The sequence below is a fragment of the Macrobrachium rosenbergii genome, chromosome 50 (assembly GCF_040412425.1).
Source record: "Macrobrachium rosenbergii isolate ZJJX-2024 chromosome 50, ASM4041242v1, whole genome shotgun sequence".
Classification (NCBI taxonomy): Eukaryota; Metazoa; Arthropoda; class Malacostraca; order Decapoda; family Palaemonidae; genus Macrobrachium; species Macrobrachium rosenbergii.
In genome coordinates this window covers 4,696,841-4,718,924 of record NC_089790.1, presented here as the reverse complement: position 1 = coordinate 4,718,924, position 22,084 = coordinate 4,696,841, and the positions used below count along the sequence as shown (strand labels likewise).

Sequence of the window (22,084 nt, the reverse complement as noted above, 5' to 3'; positions counted from 1 at the left end):
ATACCGCTAATGATACGCTGGTCATACGTTGCGTTTTTAGGGAGAAATAGCTTGAACACATTTAAATTGCCCAGGAAGATTTTATATAAAAGATATACAATCTGAATTTATATACAATATGGGACAAACACGCAAATAAACTGATCAAACGAAATATATAAAGGAAAAGTTTAAAGTGCGACACACACACGTACATACACACATAATTATACACACGCACATATATATATATATATATATATATATATATATATATATATATATATATATATATATATATATATATATATATATATATATCTACTGTATCTATCTATCTATCTATCTATCTATCTATCTATCTATATATATATATATATATATATATATATATATATATATATATATATATATATATATATATATATATATATATATAAAAATCCTCCCCATTACGCTTCTTACGTCTTCCTTCAGGATACCAATATATCATACAATTAGGAAAAAGAGAACGAATAACTTCAACATAACAGCAAATTAGCAACACTGCAAACTCATCGAGTACATAAGAACTGAAGCAAAAATGATTTTGAGGTTGATGTTATATAAGAAAATAAAAGAGGGAAGAAATTCTTCCCCTCTCAAAGGAAAATCTGCTGAAATCGAGCCACAAAGGAATCAGAATTTCCAAGGCCTCAATCACGAATTCAAAGCCACAGAGCCGCTACCAGTAGGTTTCGCGCACCGATCCGAGCCAAAGGTCTGGCCTGCAAATTCTGAAATGGCAATGCTATTGTTATTCTACGTGTGCGTTAAATGGCAAGGGGAGAGAGAGAGAGAGAGAGAGAGAGAGAGAGAGAGAGAGAGAGAGAGAGAGAGAGAGAGAGAGAGAAGAAGAATAACCTAAGTTTGTTTTAGACACATTCAAAAAATGTTCAAATTGGCAGGTTTACAGGCACATATACACACACACACACACACACACACACACAGAGAGAGAGAGAGAGAGAGAGAGAGAGAGAGAGAGAGAGAGAGAGAGAGAGAGAGAGAGAGAGACATAATAACCTAAGTTTGTTTTAGACATTCATAAAAATGTTCAAAGTGGCAGGTTCACAACCACACATGCGCTCACGTACACAAAGGCATACAGAGAGAGAGAGAGAGAGAGAGAGAGAGAGAGAGAGAGAGAGAGAGAGAGAGAGCAGCCAAAAATACCGTTTCGTTTTGATCTTCATCGTCACTTTGAAACTGATTTCCCACAAACACGCGAGCCCACTCGCACCCAAACCCGCAAAGAATTCATCAAACCACCACCAGCGAGAAACGGCAAAAAGCCAGAGGCCTACGCGCTTGAACGAAGCCGCCTGCACTCAACGAACCTGGAATATCACGAACGTCAAAAATGCTGCGGTATTCCCAGCACGGACGAGTTCCAGCCGACTTTTGCAGCAAAGTTACTGAAAACTTTTGCACGGGATAAAGGAGAAAAATAAGGAGGGGGTATTTTTTCACTCCGGTGTCAATGGACTTGTTCTTGTTCTCTGCTGACCATATCCCGCTAGAAGGATAGTCATACACTGCTTTCATGGGAGCCCAAGCACTGAGAGAGATCAGTTGTTCCAAGAGAGGAAATTGCGATCTCTAGAGTCAGTCCAATTGGCGCTTTTTTTTTTCCTTAAATCTAACTTGTGAAAGAATGGAAATCCACTGACATTTTCTCTCTCTCTCAACATTATTCTGAGAAAGAAAGGAAATCTACTGATTCTCTCTCTCTCTCTCTCAAAAAAAAAAAAAAAATAGATCATATACATGAACAGTATATGTTTGTATATACAGTATAGATGTATTTACATATCCGATTATATCTAAATATTTCTTTATATGAAATTTCCCTTTCCTGTTGCGACGCCAGGTTTTGTGGCCATAAATCTCTCTCTCTCTCTCTCTCTCTCTCTCTCTCTCTCTCTCTCTCTCTCTCTCTCAACAAAATTTAGATCGTATACATGAACAGTATAAGTTTGTATATAAAGTATATGTGTATTTACATAACTGATTATATCTCTAAATATTTCTTTATATGAAATTTCCCTTTCCTGTTCCGAAGCCAGGTTTTGTGGCCATCTCTCTCTCTCTCTCTCTCTCTCTCTCTCTCTCTCTCTCTCTCTCTCTCTCTCTCTCTCTCTCTCTCTCTCCAGTGACCGAGCTTCTGTTGAGCAACCACGCTCATCACGTTCTCTTCACAGTGAAAATACAAACTTAAGGATTATTCCTGAAAGCAATATGTGACAGAATAATGGATTCGAAAAATCATTCACCGACGCGTGAAGAAAGAACTACACATACGAAATATAATATCCATAAACATAGCTCGCGTCAATGTTGCACACAAGAGGCGTCTGTTAATGAAAGATATTCTAAAATATTTATATTCCGATTCAACGTGTGAAATAAACTTAGCATGATATATATATGTTGCGTGAAATCCTTGCTCAGGTTCGAGATTAAAAATCATATCTTGGGAATAAGACCCGACAATAAATATTTCGCTTTATATTATTCTTCCAGTCAATATTTACTATCAAAATCAGGTAGTATTTATCGAGTGATATTCGTATCTTCCTTTTTTTTGTGATCTGATTCTGATATTCATGTTTTCCTTTTTTTTCGTGATCTGATTTAGATATTCATATTTTCCTTTTTTCTGATGTGATTCAGATATTCATGTTTTCCTTTTTTTTTGTGATCTGATTCAAATAATGCAACGCGAAGCAATCCTGTAATGGACACATCCCGGAGATAAATGGATGTTCATTCGTTGGGGAAGCAGAACGAGGGGCAAGGGGGAGGCGGGGGCGCGGTTCCCATTCCAAATCGCTTACATAAATTCGATCATTTTCGTTTCCCTGTTGCGCTGTAAGTTAAAGCATTGTAATTCAGAAGGTTTTGTTTTTTATGCTTTCATGTTATGCAATATCAATGCGGAATTCTTCATAAAACATCGAGTTGAGGAAATAATTTTAAAAAGGTGTTAAAAGCTCAAAAGAGGAACAATAATGATTCAAAACAAACTTTAAGATAACAATACGGTTATAAATTATTATCTCATAAGGCGTTTGAAAACATAAATATGAAGAATAAGGAATATAAACGTAGTATTAAAAGACGAACAAAGATTGTGATAAAAAATGTGAACTTTTTTTATAAATTATTAACTCGTGTTAAAACATCGAACCACAGAACGACAGCTCATCAGGCATTAAAATATTTACTTATGATGTTTCAAAACACTTTTTAATGCATTTCCCATACAGTAACAATTACAAACTTAAAATAAAACTTCGCTCTCGGAAGGCAGTTAATCTTTTAAACAGACATTTGACATATCATGCAAATCATTAAACAATGAGAAAAAGTCCTATTTACTTACTGCATGATGAAATTTGTATTCAACAACAGCTGTATAAATCAATAATCTAATAAAGAACCTTTAACGGAATTAGCGAACTGGTTAGTGTCGTGGCATGCCACTCAGATGTCGCGGGTTCGCGTCTCCCCCAGGGCGATGAAAAATCACTGGTTCTGTATCACGATCAGTTACTGCTGAAGGGTCGGGTCTGCAGTGGGGGTTGAATCCAACATGCTTAGGAAGCCTGAATTTCAAATAAATGGCCCCGTCTGCTTGTTCCACGCGAATGAATAGGTTTCATCCATTTAAATAATAATTAAAGAGGAACACCGCTGGAATATCTATCCCATTACGATCTCCTACCTCAAAATAATAAGGTAAATGGTCCTCGAAACGCAACAGGTTTGCAATTATAATCCTGAGACATACGGATGGAGGAAGGTTTTCAGATAAGACTGCATTCCTTAAACTACGGAACCCCAGCCACCATCACAAAGGAATGTTGGTGACGAGAAAGAGAGAGAGATTCTTTTAGACGTTGTGGTGTAAAACTATATAACGTTAATATTTTGGAAACAAAATAGTAATATTATAGGGAGATGAATGGTAAGCTACGACACACAAACTTACATGCAATCTGAGATTGCTGGCAAAGCAATCTGCGTCCCCTGCTTACCTACCCCTCAACCGAAACGTGACCTTTTCTCATTCAATTTTAGCCGTGATTGTCAGGGTTCTTTCTGATCAAGTTTGAAAAGCTAAGTGTGACAAATGGGCTGACAGCTGAACACAAAGATGATCTCCCTTCTTGAACATCTATGCCAACGAAGTCTGCTCAATCATGTTGGAGGAACTGCGATGAAAATGAGCGTTACAAGATGCTAATTGACAGAGATACGGAAGAAGAATGAAGAAGAATGCATATGAACAGACAAGTGAAGAGACACGAATAATCTTTCTTATCCACATTATATAAGATGGTCTACCTTAAGGGGCTCTGTGACGTCACAGTAAGTGTGGAAGACACGCCAATTCACGAACGTCTAAACAAGCCGTCTACATTTGCACCAGGTTTCACTGAAATCTGTTTAAACATGCAAGAGCGGTTGGGAAGAGAAGGCACGTGTAACATACACGGATAACCTCCTTTTATTAACCGAGTGAACCAGAACAGCTGAAGCCATTACTTGAACAGAAACAATACCGTTTTTCCAACTCCAATAACATGCACATTAACAAGTCCAATCACTCTTAAAACAACCAAAAGGTTCTACAAAACCAGATGAATCGAACAAACAGAGGCGGGGAGGTAAGCATATACAAATCACACCCTTTATTCGAAAGACGTAAAAATGACGATATTTTCCAATAAAAGAAGGATAGAGGGGCGGCAACATCAATGAAAGTCTCAGCCAGAACTGCGGATCTTTTGTTAATGCCAGACTGCTTTTTCTATCCTTGGTTCCCCATATTTCTCATAGCTTAGATTTTCATCACATTTTTCCCGTTATTTCTTCCTGGGTCTTCGAATTCTTCTGAAGTGAAAAATGTTCTGCAATTAAAATCCTGTCCTTCGAGGTAGGGTGAGGATGGGTTGGGTGTCATTTCTGATGTGTCTTACACTTTTTCTTTGGTAAGGAGAATTAAAAAAAAATGTCCAGTATCTCTCTCACTGCCTCTTATTTGTTAAAATCATAAATTTGAAGATGCATGTTTTCTCTCACAGTTTTCCCCATAAAGGGAAGCGTTTCATTTTGCGAGTTAACTAGCACCTCAGATCGCTGCATCAAACCAGTGAACACTGAACATCAGAGTAGATCTCCATATTCACAGTATCAGGAATGGGAAAAATACTGCCTCGTAAAATAGGAAATAATAAAACGCTATTGTGCAACGGCACAGAAATCCGGAATACAAAATTAATAGAAACAAATGTCGCTTTTTGTGACAAAAAATTTCAGCTTCCTACTTCCCACATCTTTATGGAATTGATCTCAGTCTGAAAACTGACATCCCTAGAGGAAACCTAAGACGATAATACTTTGTGTGAGTGTGTTTGTGGAATCGACGGTAACGTTGAATGTACTGGGAAAAAATGCACTGGGGAAAAATGTACTGGGAAAAATGTAATGGGGAAAAAATGCACTGGGAAAAATGTACTGGGAAAAAATGCACTGGGAGTAAAATGCACTGGGAACAAATGCACTGTGGAAAAATGCACTGGAGAAAAAATGCACTGGGAAAAATGCACTGGAAAAAAATGCACGGGAAAAATACACTCCAGAAAAAATGCACTGGGGGGAAATGCACCAGGAAAAAATGCACTGTGGGGAAAATGCACTAGGAAAAAACGCACTGGGAAAAAAGCACTGGGGAAACTGCACTGGGAAAAATGCACTGGGGAAAAATGCACTGGGAAAAAATGCACTAGAAAAAAAAACGAATACAACATCGGAATAAAACGCGAAAAAAAAAAAAAAATATTTATGAACTTACCGGTAACATGATGGCGTAAATCCTGCTCATGTCATGACGGGCTCCGAGGGGGCCGGCGGTCGTGGCGTTGATGGATTCGTTGAAAAACATGGAGATGTTGATCCACTCGTCTCCGGAGTCCAAGGAGACATTTTCCATGTCGAGAATTTCCCAGGCAGTTTCCACTACGCTGTTCACGAGGAACACGCTCGTTGTTTCATTGAAGGAAGCCATTTTCAAGATCTGTTCTTAGTAGTTCTTAATAAAGGAGTCTTAGTTCTGGCTGTCTTCACAGTTTCGTTCACGTGAATCCAAAGGTCTTCTTAGCAGACCGTTTATCTTCACAGTCTAAAGCTTTGGTTATTTGTCTGTTTCGTATCAAGGTTAGGTTACTTTCCCATTTTGTTCATATATGCATAAAATGTCTTAAATTCTGGTCATCTGTCAACTTCGTTAATTACAATGCATCTCGTCTCATTGTCGAATTTACAGATAACACAATACAATGTTTAAGGAATGTGAAAAGGTCCCTTTTTCCTTACTTTTCTGGGACATGGTTATTAGCCCACTTTTTCACATTGTCTCAAATAAGCTCTGTTCTATTTGCTTTCCAATTTCAGCTCACGCAACATATTTGGAAAAGTAACCAAAATGCATCCTAAAATGTATCATATTTCCTGATGTTTTATCTATAAAATTATGCCACTGCAAATACATGTTCAACACTGACAGGATATATTCATGTTTTCAGCCATATGCTGTTTCATTTTTTGAAACTTGCAAGAGAACGTTTATTCACTGATGTTCCAAAACGGAATAATATAAAACCGAAGTCTTATATTTATCCCTTCATCTCATTTTCAGTCCCTCAATCCCCCTCCATTTTCCTGAAGACTTTTCACTACAGCTGTTGATGAAGAGTGTGGCTGGAGAGTCTGCAACCAGAAAGAGAATATCTGTCGTTAGTATGGGTGGGACTGAGATGGAATTTCGTAAAAAGAGTGAAAATAAATTAAAAATTGATAGAAGCTGTTATCCTGAAGTTTTTATGCCGTTAGGTAAAATAATAAAACTGTAACACTTTATGTTCTGGTTAGCAAGGATTTTGAAAAATATTAAATATTCAGAATATATTTCAAGAGTTAAAATAAACTGCATACAAAGTTTTTAAACGGAATTGTGAAGACACAAATGCACAATATATGAATTAAAAGCACAGATACAAATATATATATATATATATATATATATATATATATATATATATATATATATATATATATATATATATATAACAAATCCATACTGTAATTAATAACACCATTATAAATCGTTAAACAGTTTGTCGATATCAGGGACAGTAGGATTCAGGAGGGATGGAACAGAGATAGTAATAAATCGTGATTGGAAAAAAAATCTCTGCAGCCATTAAATATAAAAGGGGGGCTCTCTATTTCCACAGGCACCAGTAACCAGTGATATGGACCATTAGTAAATGAATCCAATAAAAGTTCGAGATGTTGAATGGTGAAATTTATAAATGAGAAGGAATGAAAAAGAATCACAAAAAACTGAAAAAAAAAAATATCGAAACCAATAAGGGAAAATTACAATTATTCCTCTACCAAATGAAAACAAAGAACTTACTGACGAAAGAGTTAAACTAATAAAATCAAAGTATGAAGACAAATTCGCAGAAATATGAATACTGAAAAATAAAAACATCATACATTAATAACAATAGATATCATTACAGTACAGGAGTGACTGAAATCTTCACGAGAAGAGGACTGTTTGACGGTGAAAATAACCTGATGAAGTGAACAGATGTCAAAATGAGAAATGCACAAGGTTGTCCCAACAAATAAATATAACTACACGCACAAAGAGAGAGAGAGAGAGAGAGAGAGAGAGAGAGAGAGAGAGAGAGAGAGAGAGAGAGCAAAACAAATGCAATAACTGAAGCGCAACGGGGCTCGTGCGCGCGTAATGGAAAACAGGGCAAAGCCGGTTACACGGCCACAAAGAGCTCCGTGGTCTGAAACCAACAGAGTTACGCTGCCTGAATGCGCCAGCGGTAAAGAACGCTCCCGAGTTTAGTTAGTGCCTCGGAAAGCATCGGCCAGAGACCATTCTCCAGGCGTAATCAGCCACAGCACAGGTTGCCTGAGGCTCGTAACGTGAAATGGAGAGTCTACGGGAGAATTAAAAGAGTGTTTCGTCTTTTGTGCATATGAAGTCTCTCAAACCAAGGTGGAAGCAATTATCTAAACCTGCATGATCTGACAACTAGCTTGATGGCGTGCGCTACGCTGCGCTGGAACCCGCCGCTGCCCGTCATGTCTCCCCTGCCCTCCCGATTCCCTACCTACCCCGCCCTTACCCGGGCCGGACAAACAAGAAAGATCCACTCCGCTTTTATTATTATAGATTATAGCACTCGACTAGATTTAAATTGCACCAGTTCTGACATTATATAACGTAATTGCAACTCAACATTCTCATTACAACATGTCACTTACAATGTTTCATTATAAACAGGAAAATAATTTTGAGGAGCTTCAAGCTGAATTTTTAACTTGAAGTTCAACATGTTACCTTCAAGGTCAGTATGTTCGTGCTGCTCTTTAATAGACGTGTGACCTTGAAAAAAAGGTCAAGGAAGAAAATATTTTGGGAACATGGCAGACTTTATACACTGTTGTAGCCATCAAGTAGGCAACTCTTATTAAGCGTTTTTTGGTTGTCAAGCAGACTCTTTTTACTAAACTATTTTCATCAGGTGATTTTTCATTATTCCAGGGTTGAAATGGAGTGCGCAAGTCCATGCTGATTACCCAAAGTTCTTTGCTTGTTTTTTTTTTTTCAACTGCTAGCATCTGGGAGCTTTTGCCTTCCTTTTGGCTTATAAAGCCCAAATAATTCATTTTTTTTTAACAACGAACTTTTACAATCACAGGAGGCAACTTTTTGCAGAGACAACTTTCTTGCAATCCCAGCAGACAACTTTCTTGTAATCCCAGTAGACAACTTTCTTGCAATCACAGGAGACAACTTTCTAGCAATCCCAGTAAACAACTTTCTAGCAATCACAGGAGACAACTTTCTAGCAATCCCAGTAAACAACTTTCTAGCAATCACAGGAGACAACTTTCTAGCAATCCCAGTAAACAACTTTCTAGCAATCACAGGAGACAACTGTCTAATCCCAGTAAACAAGTTATATAATCACAGGAGACAACTTTGTGAATCCCAGTAGACAACTCTCAATTCAACTCTGCAATCCCATCCAACTTTCTAGCAATCACAAGACAACTCCTTCCTTCCTGATTCGATTACCTGTAACTGCTTGGAGAGAGAAACTCCTACCTTCCTGAGATGACCTCTAACTGCTTGGGAAGAGAGAGAGAGAGAGAGAGAGAGAGAGAGAGAGAGAGAGAGAGAGAGAGAGAGATGAAACCAGAAGTTGAGCAAACAACATATGCAAGAGCAATTTAAGAAGGAAAGCGCTCGGCGTAATTTAGCCACATCATATACTTATTAAAATGACGGTTAAACGAAGAGCCAGAGATAATGCAAAAATTATAATTACCGCATTAGTGATGCTCGCCTTAGTTTGCCAAGTTTAATTAGCGTTTAATGAAGATCTGATTAAATGTTTAATTAGGGCCGAGGCTGCAAGTAAATGAAACGACGCAAACTAGTTTCCGGGGAAGGGCATGGAACAAGGAGAGTTCCTGTTTCAACAATTTTTTTTTTTTTGCTTGGAAATGGTTTCTCTCTCGATTACGTTCAGTAAACAGTCAACAAGTTGTTTTGCTTCTATGAATTAAATCTGTGAACATTCGTCTAACGTTACACAGGTTTAAGGAAGCGTAAGTTCAGCTTACGTGAGATCAATTAAAGGCCCAGTTTTCATTTTTTCTTTACAAATAGCCTCAGGCTAATTTCCTTTGTAACTTCAAATTTGATATTATTCAGCTTATATGAATCTGTAACATGATTAATGATCTGATGATGACTATTAATGATTTGTTGATGGATTGTAAATTTAAAGGCTGATCAAGGCAGAACTGAACCAGTTTCCCAACTAAGTGAGAGGAGAGCTTAAATCTGTAAGGGATGGAAAATCAAGAATGGCATACAGCAGGGGAGAAAAGAGTTGGTCAGACCCTCCTGCCAAAGTCTTTGTTGTACAAGTACAGAATGTGTATGTACAACTCAAAATTAATCTAATTAAACTTTATTATTTTTCTATTTTATAATCAATTTATTCGTTTACACATGTAATTCAGTTCTTTAGAAAATCATGAACCTTTTCTGAACACAAGATATACAAAATCATCTAAAATCATTAACTGTTCTTGTATTTTAATAATTTACTTACAGTTTTATCTATTTACATTAATTTGCTAATTAATTTTCTTTTATAATTAATGATCTAATTCTTTCTGTATTGCCTATTACATTCCGTTATCTCTTTCAAATGAACACCATATTCTTTGGAAGATTGAACTCCAAGTTAATGGTCCCTGTCAGCTTGTTCCATAATAATAATAATAATAATAATAATAATAATAATAATAATAATAATAATAATAATAATAATAATGTAGTTTCTCAGTCTCTCGAATGAGTTTCTCTGTAGCAGCAGGTAAATCATACAGCTGTCCAAAATTCATTTATTACTTGACATTTCAGTAGAGCCGCCTACCATATGGCATAGATGTAACCTGATTTCATTCGCTCTTCGAGTCAAGGAATAAATGGACTTTGGACACCTTCTGTATGATTTACCTGTTGCTACAAATAATAATAATAATAATAATAATAATAATAATAATAATAATAATAATAATAATAATAATAATAATAATAATAATAATAAAACTAATAATACAATATTGCAAAAACTATCGACAATTTGCAAATTATGACGCCTACAGAATTATTATTATTATTATTATTATTATTATTATTATTATTATTATTATGGAACAAGCTGACAGGGACCATTAACTTGGAATTCAATCTTCCAAAGAATATGGGGTTCATCTGAAAGAGGTAACAGAATGTAATAGGAAATATAGAAAGAATAGATCATTAATTATAAAAGAAAATCAATGAGCAAATGAATGAATAAACAGATAAAAATGTAAGTAAATTATTAAACTGAAAGGACGAATACAGGACAATTCGTAAGATGTAAAACTAGAGGCAGGTCACATATCGACCAACTGGCCAGAAAAGTCCATGTCATGAAAGCGATGATCCTCTTAATGATATGCAGACCATCATTACTCTCGGGATGAGAGGATTTGGAGTTTCGTTTTTGATTCGCAAAATCCCACGTATATAATGACGTCTGTAGGGGGTTGGTTTTATGCAGATCTTGTATCGTCAACAACGTTCTATTCAGGTAGTCAGCAACACTCTCCCGCTAACATAAGGGATGGGGGGTGGATTTCGATATTTGTTTTTGAAATGCGTTGCCCTGGCTGAGTGGAGCGTGTTTCATGAAACAATGCAATCATTATCATGAAGATAAAAAGAGAGAGGAGAGTAAATACTGGTACATAGAGAAGAAATACTTTGAGAATCGGCCAAAACGCAACCAGGGTGAAAATTCCAGAGCATGAATACGTGTTAGCCAATATCACTGGGATCTGTCTGATGAAAAGCCGTGGCATACAAGTATATTAAAACACACTTTATGTCAGGGACCGACGGACGGCCTTGTGCAAGGAGATAAAGAAGAAAATGAAAGTAAATGATGATTCATTAAATTCATTAAGAGAAGAAATGCAGAGGGAACAGGCTTAAATGCAACCAGGGAATAAATTCCAAATCTTGACTACATGTTAACCAATATAAATGTTTTATTGGAACTGTAAAATTATTGCAAAACAGATATTCTTACTCAGATATTCTTACTCTATAAAACCAACGACTAGTCTGCAGAAGAAAATGAGAACAGTGAAATGGTATGGGCATGTGGTGAGGATGAGTGAGGAGGAAGGAGTGAGGAGGGACTGGCTGAACCCGTTATGGGTAGAAGGTCAAGAAGGAGGGAAAGGATTAGACTCCGTAGTAAACTGAAGGATGGTAAGGAGGAGAGTTTAGAGGAGGAAGACGCTTTCGACCCCTTAGCTCATGGATAGCGGTGGGTATGAAGAGGAATCATCGCAAATTATTTTTATAAAGTATTTACAGTAGTTTATAAAGGTTTCCATACAAATAATTCTCTGATGGACAAATTTTACCTAAATAATAAATTATGTTTGGCGACTAAAATAAAACACACACGATGACATTTTTAATAATATTTCTCTTCCACTTTTAACACATGTAAAATTGGGACAGAATATTCAAAATGCAATTCCCCTGGATTTATATTCCTGGTGTGGAATATAAAAAGGAGTTGGTATTCATAAGTATATATGATAATTTTACGCTACTGTACCTGTTCGGAGGATCATGAAACCACGCTAGGGATAAAATAGAGGCTGAATGCAGTCTAAAAATGTACTTTCTGAACAGAGTAGAAGTGGCTTCAGCTTGGAGAAAAAAAAAAATTAGGAAAAAGAGTAAGTATATAAGGCTCATTCAGAAAGAGTGCTTCATGCAAGTCTTAATCAGATTCTCAGCTGGTATGAAAAATTCCCTCGAATATCTAATCTGTGGCCTACCCAAACAATTCAATTAACACCAGTTTGAAGAAGGACACCAACAAACAAAATGACGAACATCACGAATAACACTTATCAGCGACGTGAAATTTGATAGCAACATTTCCAATCTTCATCTAACGATATTCTCGGCAAAACCAGTTCCTCAAATATACCTTTAATGAACACAGTCTCGGTTCACTGCAATCATACACATGTGGTCGTAACTACATATCGATTAGCTCAGTATACACACATACATACATTATATATACTGTATATGAGCGGCGCGCGGTCTCTCCTACCCTCCCGATCCCCTATCCACCCGGGCCGGAAAAACAGGTTTGCAGAAGGGTGGATGCCTCCCCTACCCTCCCGTTCCCGTACCTACCCCGCACCCACCCGGGGGGGACAAACCGGTTTGCAGGGGTGGGTGGCTGTGTCATGTCTCCTCTGCTGTCACCCAGGGGAGGGCAAACAAGATCCACTTTGATTTTATTATCATTATATATACATATTTATATTTATACATGTATGCATACACACACACACACAAAGCACACCATATCAAGAACAGATTAAGTTTATTTACACATGCAAAAAAAAGGGACTTAATTTCCTCGTTAAGTAATCCTCCATGAAAAGGCCTTGACCCACAGCATTTGGACGGGAAAATCAGTCCATTAAACCGAACCGGTTTAGAGATGAAACGAATCCAAGCCATGGTATATATATTGGATATCCTACGCTTCCCATTAAAATGCTAGGACACTTTCGCAATAAGGACGTGTGGTGGACTTTCATCCATTTCTCACATGTGACTGTAAATTATTAGTATCATAACTGGTATTTCATACTGAGGGATTTAATAAAAGAAAGAGGTGTAGGAAAACAATATTTTAGTTGTTTGGTTTGGGCAATATCTCAGTATTCTTGATTTTATTTTTGAGGTCTAAAATCGCTCACTTTGACATCAGAATCTCAATCGCTTTTTAGGATCGCCTTTAAAGCCTTAACCTGTATATAGACAGTTTATATATTATTTTTACAAACGATCAATGACCGCATTAAAATTCAACGACAACCATCTTTTTTTAAAATGGTCTGAAATGTGAAAGCTATGAAAACGATTAATTTTCTAGTAGTTAATCAAATATTTAATCAAATAACCCTTTGGTAAAACCCTTTCTGATCTGTTAAGACATGACTGAAAACGAAACGTTTAGATTATAACTCATTCAATATCCCTCAGTTCTTAGAGGCGATCTTTACGGCATATCCTTGAACAACTTAAAATTAAGAGATATAGAGGACTGTGACTTCCGGGTCAGTGCTCACCCTTGAGGATTATTACGAGCAGAGAGAGAGAGAGAGAGAGAGAGAGAGAGAGAGAGAGAGAGAGAGAGAGAGAGAGTCCCTTCAAGAAGTTCATTGTGTCATTCCTCGTCCAAAAAAATCCAGTTTAATCCCGTGAAGTTATGGGAAATAATAATAACGTATTTCGCCCCTCAAATGCAATAACTGCTTTATTACACGTGCATTTTAGTCTATGGAGTGATATTAATGAAAAGCTTTCAAGTTGCTGAAAGCAGCAGACAATAAATAATGTTTCAATCGTTTTTGGTAACAGATTTAATCTCCAATAACTTTATCATCTGAATTGGGATTAAGTTTTTATCAAAGTACCTGAAATTGCAGTGTGCTTTAAATTCTTGTATTATATGAAGAAGGCTTTAATTTTCTCTTTGGTTGATCGTCATACATTGTTGTTTTTTAACATTATTATTCCTTTTTACTTCTTACCTTTTTTGTTTCCTGTGAAACAAAAATACTGAGCGTCCATAACTAATCTTTTGTTCCGTTTTCTTTAGTTTTCTCTAAAACGGAGCTCTCACTCAGTATCCAGATATACAAAAATTTATGGTCTCAATGATTTCTGAAATCAAAAGAGGGGAAAATCATTATGACGTTAATACAAGAGACAAGAAACCCTTTAATTACAGATATTTTCCCAGTCAAATTGACCACATTATTACGGCACCAATACCAAACTCCGATATGCTTAATTAATCATGCACTTTCTATTTTAAGAAAAGGTTAATTATAACTCAATACGATGATCCTGAAGTCGTTTCAGAGGACGTAATGGGGCAGTTCTTTAAGTAGTCAGTAATTCGAGAAATTAAGAGAGAGAGAGAGAGAGAGAGAGAGAGAGAGAGAGAGAGAGAATGAATATCTTACGTGCAGATCAGAAATTCTACTTTTAATTATTATATGATTTCATTATAATCAAGAAATAAATTTTTACAAAACACAAGAGAGAATTATGAGAGATGATTTAATTAATATCTTACGTGAAGAAATAAATTTTTAATTATAAACACTAAATTTTGACAAAACACACACACACAGAGAGAGAGAGAGAGAGAGAGAGAGAGAGAGAGAGAGAGAGAGAGAGAGAGAGAGAGAATCTAATGAATATCTTACGTGCAACCTTCTTCTTTGATTATAATATGATTAAATTTTTAATTATAAGAGAGAGAGAGAGAGAGAGAGAGAGAGAGAGAGAGAGAGAGAGAGAGAGAGAGAGAGAGAGAGAGAGAGCCTATGATGAAATAAATTTTGACAATTAAAAATAAATTTTGACAAAATACTAATGCAATTAGGTTTTTAATGAAACGGACCTGTAGGTAAGCGACTCAGGTATTTACATAAAATATAAACGTAAAAGAAACTTTATGACAGGCTTATAAATGGTGTTTTAACGATCTTCTACAATGGGTGCGTTCAAGACGTCGTTCTAATTCGGTAAGTGGTGAATCCCCTACCTCCATCTTTTATTCAGAAACAAAAGCGTCATTTCAGTTTCAACACAATCTCTGCGACCAAGCCTAACTTCAATTCACTTACCGAAGTCAGATTATTGAAAGACAAAAACCAATAATTTCAGTCAGGAAAAATTATTTTGTCTTTCACGGCATATCAACGATTTCAAATTTTAAAGCCCAATCATACAATGACCTAGTTTTATAAATAGTTTTCCATTACCTATCCCTTAATTTTCTCAATGAAATTTACTTATTATCTTTGCTAAACGGGAGTGCCAACTGACAAACCTCAATTAGCTTCAAAAATGAGAAGTACGGAAAACGTGATACAAACCGCCCCTCAAAATTTGAACGGCTACAGAAACCTGGGGAAAATGGAGTGTGTAATAGAATTCCACGGCTAAACTGGTGCGCGAGAAAACCTGTTTATAAAAATTGTATTCACTCGGCGATCACTGGGAGTTCTCAAAACCTAATGCCTTCATGAAAGGGTTTAAAGGTTACCCAATCTAAAAATGTAACCTGGCACCGCGATGATACTGCAGAGGGGGAATAGAATTCCGGTTCCTAGTTGGAATTATCATTCCCATAATTGGCATTGCAAGTGTCTGCAGTTGACCCATGGCACGAGATGACCTTAAGGTATAAATATCAATGGAAAATATGGTATAATTCAACTCTCTGAATACAAAAGGGGTGTAAAACTTCTCTAACTTTCCCTTCAACTTTCACCTTTCGTTTAAGAACAAATCCTTCGAGCGAGCCTTCTGAGGTTCTAGAAATGTGACGCACTCAGCAGTATCGTTAAACTATCTAATAATAATAATAATAATAATAATAATAATAATAATAATAATAATAATAATAATAATAATATAAAGGTAGAAGACCTCTTTCAAGAATTTAGTATTGAAGGTGATAGCTGCATCAGCTGCCCTATATTCATATAGAGAAAACTATATAAATAGAATGCAGCTGATCACCTTCGTTAATAATAATAATAATAATAATAATAATAATAATAATAATAATAATAATAATAATAATAATAATAATAATAATATATACGTAGTAGACCCTCTTTCAAGAATTTAGTATTGAGGGTGACAGCTGCATTCAATTATATTCAGAGAAAACTATAAAAATGAATGCAGCTGATGCAGCTATCACTTTCATTAATAATAATAATAATAATAATAATAATAATAATAATAATAATAATAATAATAATAATAATAATAACACTTCTGTACCTACTGTTACTACTTAAATCAACATTCACAAAAAATAATCTTTTCATGAAAGAAAGAAAAAATAAGCTCAAAAAGAAAAAAAACTAGGACAATGTTTTCTCTTCCCCTTGAAACGCGGCCGGCATTGCAAAAAAAAACCAAACTGAGCCTTGAGCTTATTCACTATGCAAATCACACTAAAATTGTGTTATTTATCTTCGGCAGTTCCGAAAAGTTCCCGCTAACTGGCAAATATACAGGATTCTTATTTTCGTTCCCTTTCTTTTCTTCTTCTCTCGTGACCTAAACTGCCGTGGAGCATTTTAAGTTTAGACATTAAAAGGAAAACGTTAAGAGTTTTTTTTTTTTTTGAAAGGCCCTGTTGTGAGTTTTCTGACATCAAATGAAACGTTTTTATCTACGACAAATGGAACCCACTTTTGGAGAACGCAGCAGCACAAGTGACCTAATTAAACAGTCTACCTTTGTTCCTTCTCGAGTGGGGAAAAACGCTTAGGAATTCTTCCGGTTCTTCAGACCAGAGTCAGCGGGAAAATCATTGGGGATTCTTTTACGTGTGTCAATTACTGCGAAGATTATACGCTTGCATGAAGCCATAAGGCAAACTCGGTAAGCGTAGTTTCAACATAGCCAATATTTTTATGTATATATCATTGGAATGATTTTATTTTTCCGCATGATCTCGACCGAACAAATATTAACTAACTGTATTTTGTGAGCAAGAAGCTGAAACGATTTTAAAAGTTAAGTTGGGATTCAGTGATGATTTATTAACTGAAATGGCTTTCTGGTAAATGGCTTTCTCTTCTCTCTCTCTCTCTCTCTCTCTCTCTCTCTCTCTCTCTCTCTCTCTCTCTCTCTCTCTCTCTATATATATATATATATATATATATATATGATATAATTAGTTCTCAACTAGGCTTCTGGAATGACACTGCCACCAGTGACTCTCTCTCTCTCTCTCACACGCAAACACACACACACACACACATAAACACACACACTCATAACTCACTGCTTTATACGAATTCTTAGTCAGGCCCTAAAAGCACCGATTAGCTACCTTAACAAGTCGACTTGCCTGGGAATGAAAATCTGTTTTCTACATTTTAAAATTTTTACGAAAGGCTATAAATGGACTGCACCCTCCTTTTGTTGGGTTATATCATTAATAATTTCCAACGACCTGCCGTAGCTCGAAAACATGTTTTTGTTACCTTCATTTAATTCAATTTAGCCGCCACGGCAAAGCATAAAACAGCATATGCGCCTTTTCTGCCTATCAAATGAATGGTAGCTTTTTACAACGGTATTCGTCATGAGATATACATTGCTAACGCCATTTATTCATCTTTATCTACTAGAGAGGAGGAGGAGGAGGAGGAGGAGGAGGAGGAGGAGGAGGAGGAGACATAAAGTGTTTTGTGAATACCTCCCATAACAAATGGATATGCCATTTTTATACTTTAATGCAGTAAAGACTCCCATAACAAATGGACTGCCATTTATATATATTTATATATATAGTATATATAATATATATATATATATATATATATATATATATATATATATATATATATATATATATATATATATATATATACATATACCTTTTCAGTAACTTACAAGAAAAACAATCCAATCAAACTCATCCAAAGCAACGACATGAAAAACAAGAACGATATTACATCACGGAATTTCAAAACACGCAGCCATTTACATTCAAGCAAAGTCTGACAGCAACACCGGTTTTGCAGATCTAATGTAGTCATGCGGAAAAGAGGCAACTGAGAACATACTATAAACTTTCTAAATCTGGAAAGATACAATCTGTAAACACACCCAGTCATGAAATAACCACTGCACCTATTTCGAGAGAGCGCCTCGCTAGCAAGGCAAGGCATTTTCCCAGCCGATGAGATATATTACCTTAAAGGGAATGTGGGAAGATGGCTTCAAAAAAAAAAAAAAAAAAAAATCGTAAATTCTGTGGGCATTAGAAACTCGAGCTATCTCGAAAGGTCCGTTTTTATGGAGAGCTTCAAAATTTGGCTTAAATAAACCGGTGTCTTTTAATGGAATACTTTGTGCTTGTTGCACTTAAGCTTGATTTTCCCCCCCAAAACGTATATTTCACTTGGTGACGTTTCCTACGATTTTTAAAAATTCTATTTTGTTTTGTGGTCTGATTTCAATGGAACACCTTTGCGCTTTTCATGATGATCACCAAACATACTACAGATAATATACATTTCAATAAGGATAATTCATATTTACAGTTATGCATACATACATACATACATACATACACACATCAGTACTTTGTTAAGCATGTGAATTTTTGGCCAAAGTTGAAAGCTTAGGGACTCCATCAAAATTTTGAAGCTTTCCGTAAAATGAATTCTAATGGCAAAATGTTTACTTCCACCAGAATAAAGAGAATAATCTGCAGTAAACAAAGATTTATGAAAGTCTCTCTCTCTCTCTCTCTCTCTCTCTCTCTCTCTCTCTCTCTCTCTCTCTCTCTCTCTCTCTCTCGTGTATGATCCTCTTACAACCACTTTATCCAATCACCGGGTCCTTGAAAAGCCCCTACGAATTTTCACAAATATTAATATCACATGGAGTTATACCGACGTGACTCCAATCCTAATTTACCTTGTTGAACCCAGCTTCTTCGGTCCTCTACTCACTTTTGCAACCTTGACCAATCGTCACTGACCAATTCCCAAGTCTTCAAAAAACCAATCAACGCGTGACACTGACGAGGTCCTTCGATCCCGGAAATAGAGTGCCGGCAATCATTACGGCCTGATGAATACGAAGCGATGAGCTGGGCGATGCAGAGAGAAAGCGTCGGAAATGGTTTATGGTGAAGGTTACATAAAAAAAAAGGAGAGGGGGGGGGGTAGGAAAAGAGGCAGCAATTAGCTAAATACTGCTATGGAAAAATGTTTGAAAAAATTTACGAACCGCGAGAAGGGAGGCCTTGAAAAACGAAAAACTGCTGCTTACGGGAAGAGAGAAAGTAATCTGTGAATGAAATGGAAGAGAAATAGCAAAAATACGAGAGGCATTATGGGACAAAAGGAAGCCACATAAAAAGCATTTTTGTGTCATCATTTTTATTATCAATCAAACGAGCAAAAACGTACATGCAACAAGAGTAAAAGGATACTAATCAGCAAAGAAAGTTTCTGCAAAATACAATAGCCTTGTGGAAACGAGAGAAGCAATTAATGGGGAAAAACCAAACACGTAGGGATGAATCCCCAAACAGATAATTAGCGTGAATAAACAGGTCTCTCAATCATACCAACAGAGACATCAACACCACTAGGATGTTCCACAGTTTCACAGTTAAAAGAAATAAAAGGATAGCGTGACACCTCGACATAATGTGGTGCTGAAGCTTGCTGAAGTGAGTGACGTCAGCTTCACACCTGAGGCTTTGGTGTTCTTTACCTGCCGGAAAACTACTGAGGTCCCAGAATGCTACCTTGTGGAACACCAAGAAAAAATGTCTTGGCTCATTCAAATAACGACTACCCTCAACATGAGTGTTGCTGTTCACTTGCAAAACTGAAGGATATCAAGTACATAGCCTACAACAACAAAATAACAAGTTTGCATAATGAGTCACTGAAATTAGCACTATAATGGAGACTGTTTAACCTTCCAAGGCCCCGAGAAGCCACTGTCTGTCCTTGGGGTTAGAAAGCAGCTTTCCATTACTGCTAATGCGAGAGGAAGAGTAAATATATCGGATACAATGCTAGATGACTTTAACTTGGTTCACCAAGGATGCAGCAATGCAGCAAAGTTATTTCTTAAAACTTTTCTACTGACTTTCATTGTAAACCCTAACTATGTAATTCATCACGCTAAGCTTGATCCTTAATCCGGATTTACACAGTTCTCTAAGAAATGGCCAGACCAAATATTTGAATATTAGTTAAGACTAGCTCCGATACATTACCAGAAACATAGGTACGGAACTTTACTAGGTGGTGACATTCAGAAGACTGACAGAATTCCAGAGGTGATTTTCCACGACACCTTGGAATCTAGGATGATGCTGAAACATTTATCTTAAGAGGAAATACCAATTCATAGCTACTTTGCTTGAGATAGTTAAAAAATCACATCAAAACACGAAAAGATATTATTAATAATAAAATGCTAAAAGAGAATGCATTCTACGAAGCAAATACGACGGAAAGGAAAGAAAAAATAACAATACAGTGAAAGACTGGAAGTGAAAAAAAAAAAAATGCACTTCAGCAAAGGAAGAAAATATATATATATATATTCGTCACAGCTAAAGCGGTAAAGATCGGAATACCGCCGGCAATTACGTAAAATGTCAAGGCCATCAGTATAAAAGCAGAAATTCTGGAGCTATGAAAAGCTTACTTATCTGGCAAGTTACAAAACGGGCAAAAAAGACATGAGCGAAGATTAGAGCAAGTTCAACATCTATCTGGTTTTGAAACTTCCCAGATCTATTTGGCGAAAGCTTTCGACATCTCTTGAATAATTTTTCAGAGCGATTTTTCTCGGTTCTTTCAAAAGTAAAAATAAAGATGGTCAGAATGGTAGTAAAATATCCGTCTTTCGCCACAGAAAAATTCCTTTTAAGATGTCTAATTCTTTACCCATCCAAAAATGAAAATGTCAAATGTGAAAGAATATCGGTCTCCATCAGGTGTCTTGAAATAATTCAATCGTTTCCTTTCAGAATAATTCTCAAAACTGGATTATTTGTATTTTTGGTATTAAATATATGCTTTAATTATCAAAATCTGATATTTGAAACCATATTTTTAACTGAAATTTGAAAATATTTATTCGCCTTGTAAAAACTAAGAATATAAAGTAAATATAAATTTTTAATTGCCTCAGAATAAAACATAAAACGCTGCTGTTTATTTTTCTTTTCTTTTCGTGAAAATATAACCATATATAATATATATATATATATATATATATATATATATATATATATATATATATATATATATATATATATATATATATATATATATATGCATTGTTACAGATGATATTTTTATCAGGGGAAAAGCTGCAGTTTTATACCACGACAGCGTCAGATAAATGGCAGCCAACTAGACTGGAAAACGGGCCCAAACGACTTCCGGAAGGAGAGCATAAAGCAAAGGCGTGAATAGCAGGTTAATTTCTCGAGGGTTAGAAATAGACTTACATGTGCACACACACACATACAACGGAAGTAAACATCTACAGTGGACGGGAAATGGAATCGAAAAATGCAAGACTCACTTCGATCCCAATAAAATTAAAATTTTTATAGGAAAATAAAAACAGACGTTCAAAGACCAAGACAGCATTTGAAATCTGAAAGACAATGCCACTACGGGTAGGAGAATCAAAAATGGAAACGAGTAAGATAACTGCGGATACGAACGGTGGGAAATGAGAAGATGGGAT

The 22,084-nt window shown here is 36.0% G+C and overlaps 1 protein-coding gene across 1 annotated transcript in view; it reads right to left on the bottom strand.

Annotated features, from left to right (window-relative positions):
- Nucleotides 1-22,084, bottom strand: part of LOC136832522 (lysophosphatidic acid receptor 1-like) — a 377,394-nt gene that overhangs the window by 69,953 nt on the left and 285,357 nt on the right. The window contains 1 exon segment of the mRNA XM_067093444.1: nucleotides 5,882-6,795. Within this exon segment, the coding sequence (XP_066949545.1) occupies nucleotides 5,882-6,094 (213 nt within the window). The 5' untranslated portion in view covers nucleotides 6,095-6,795.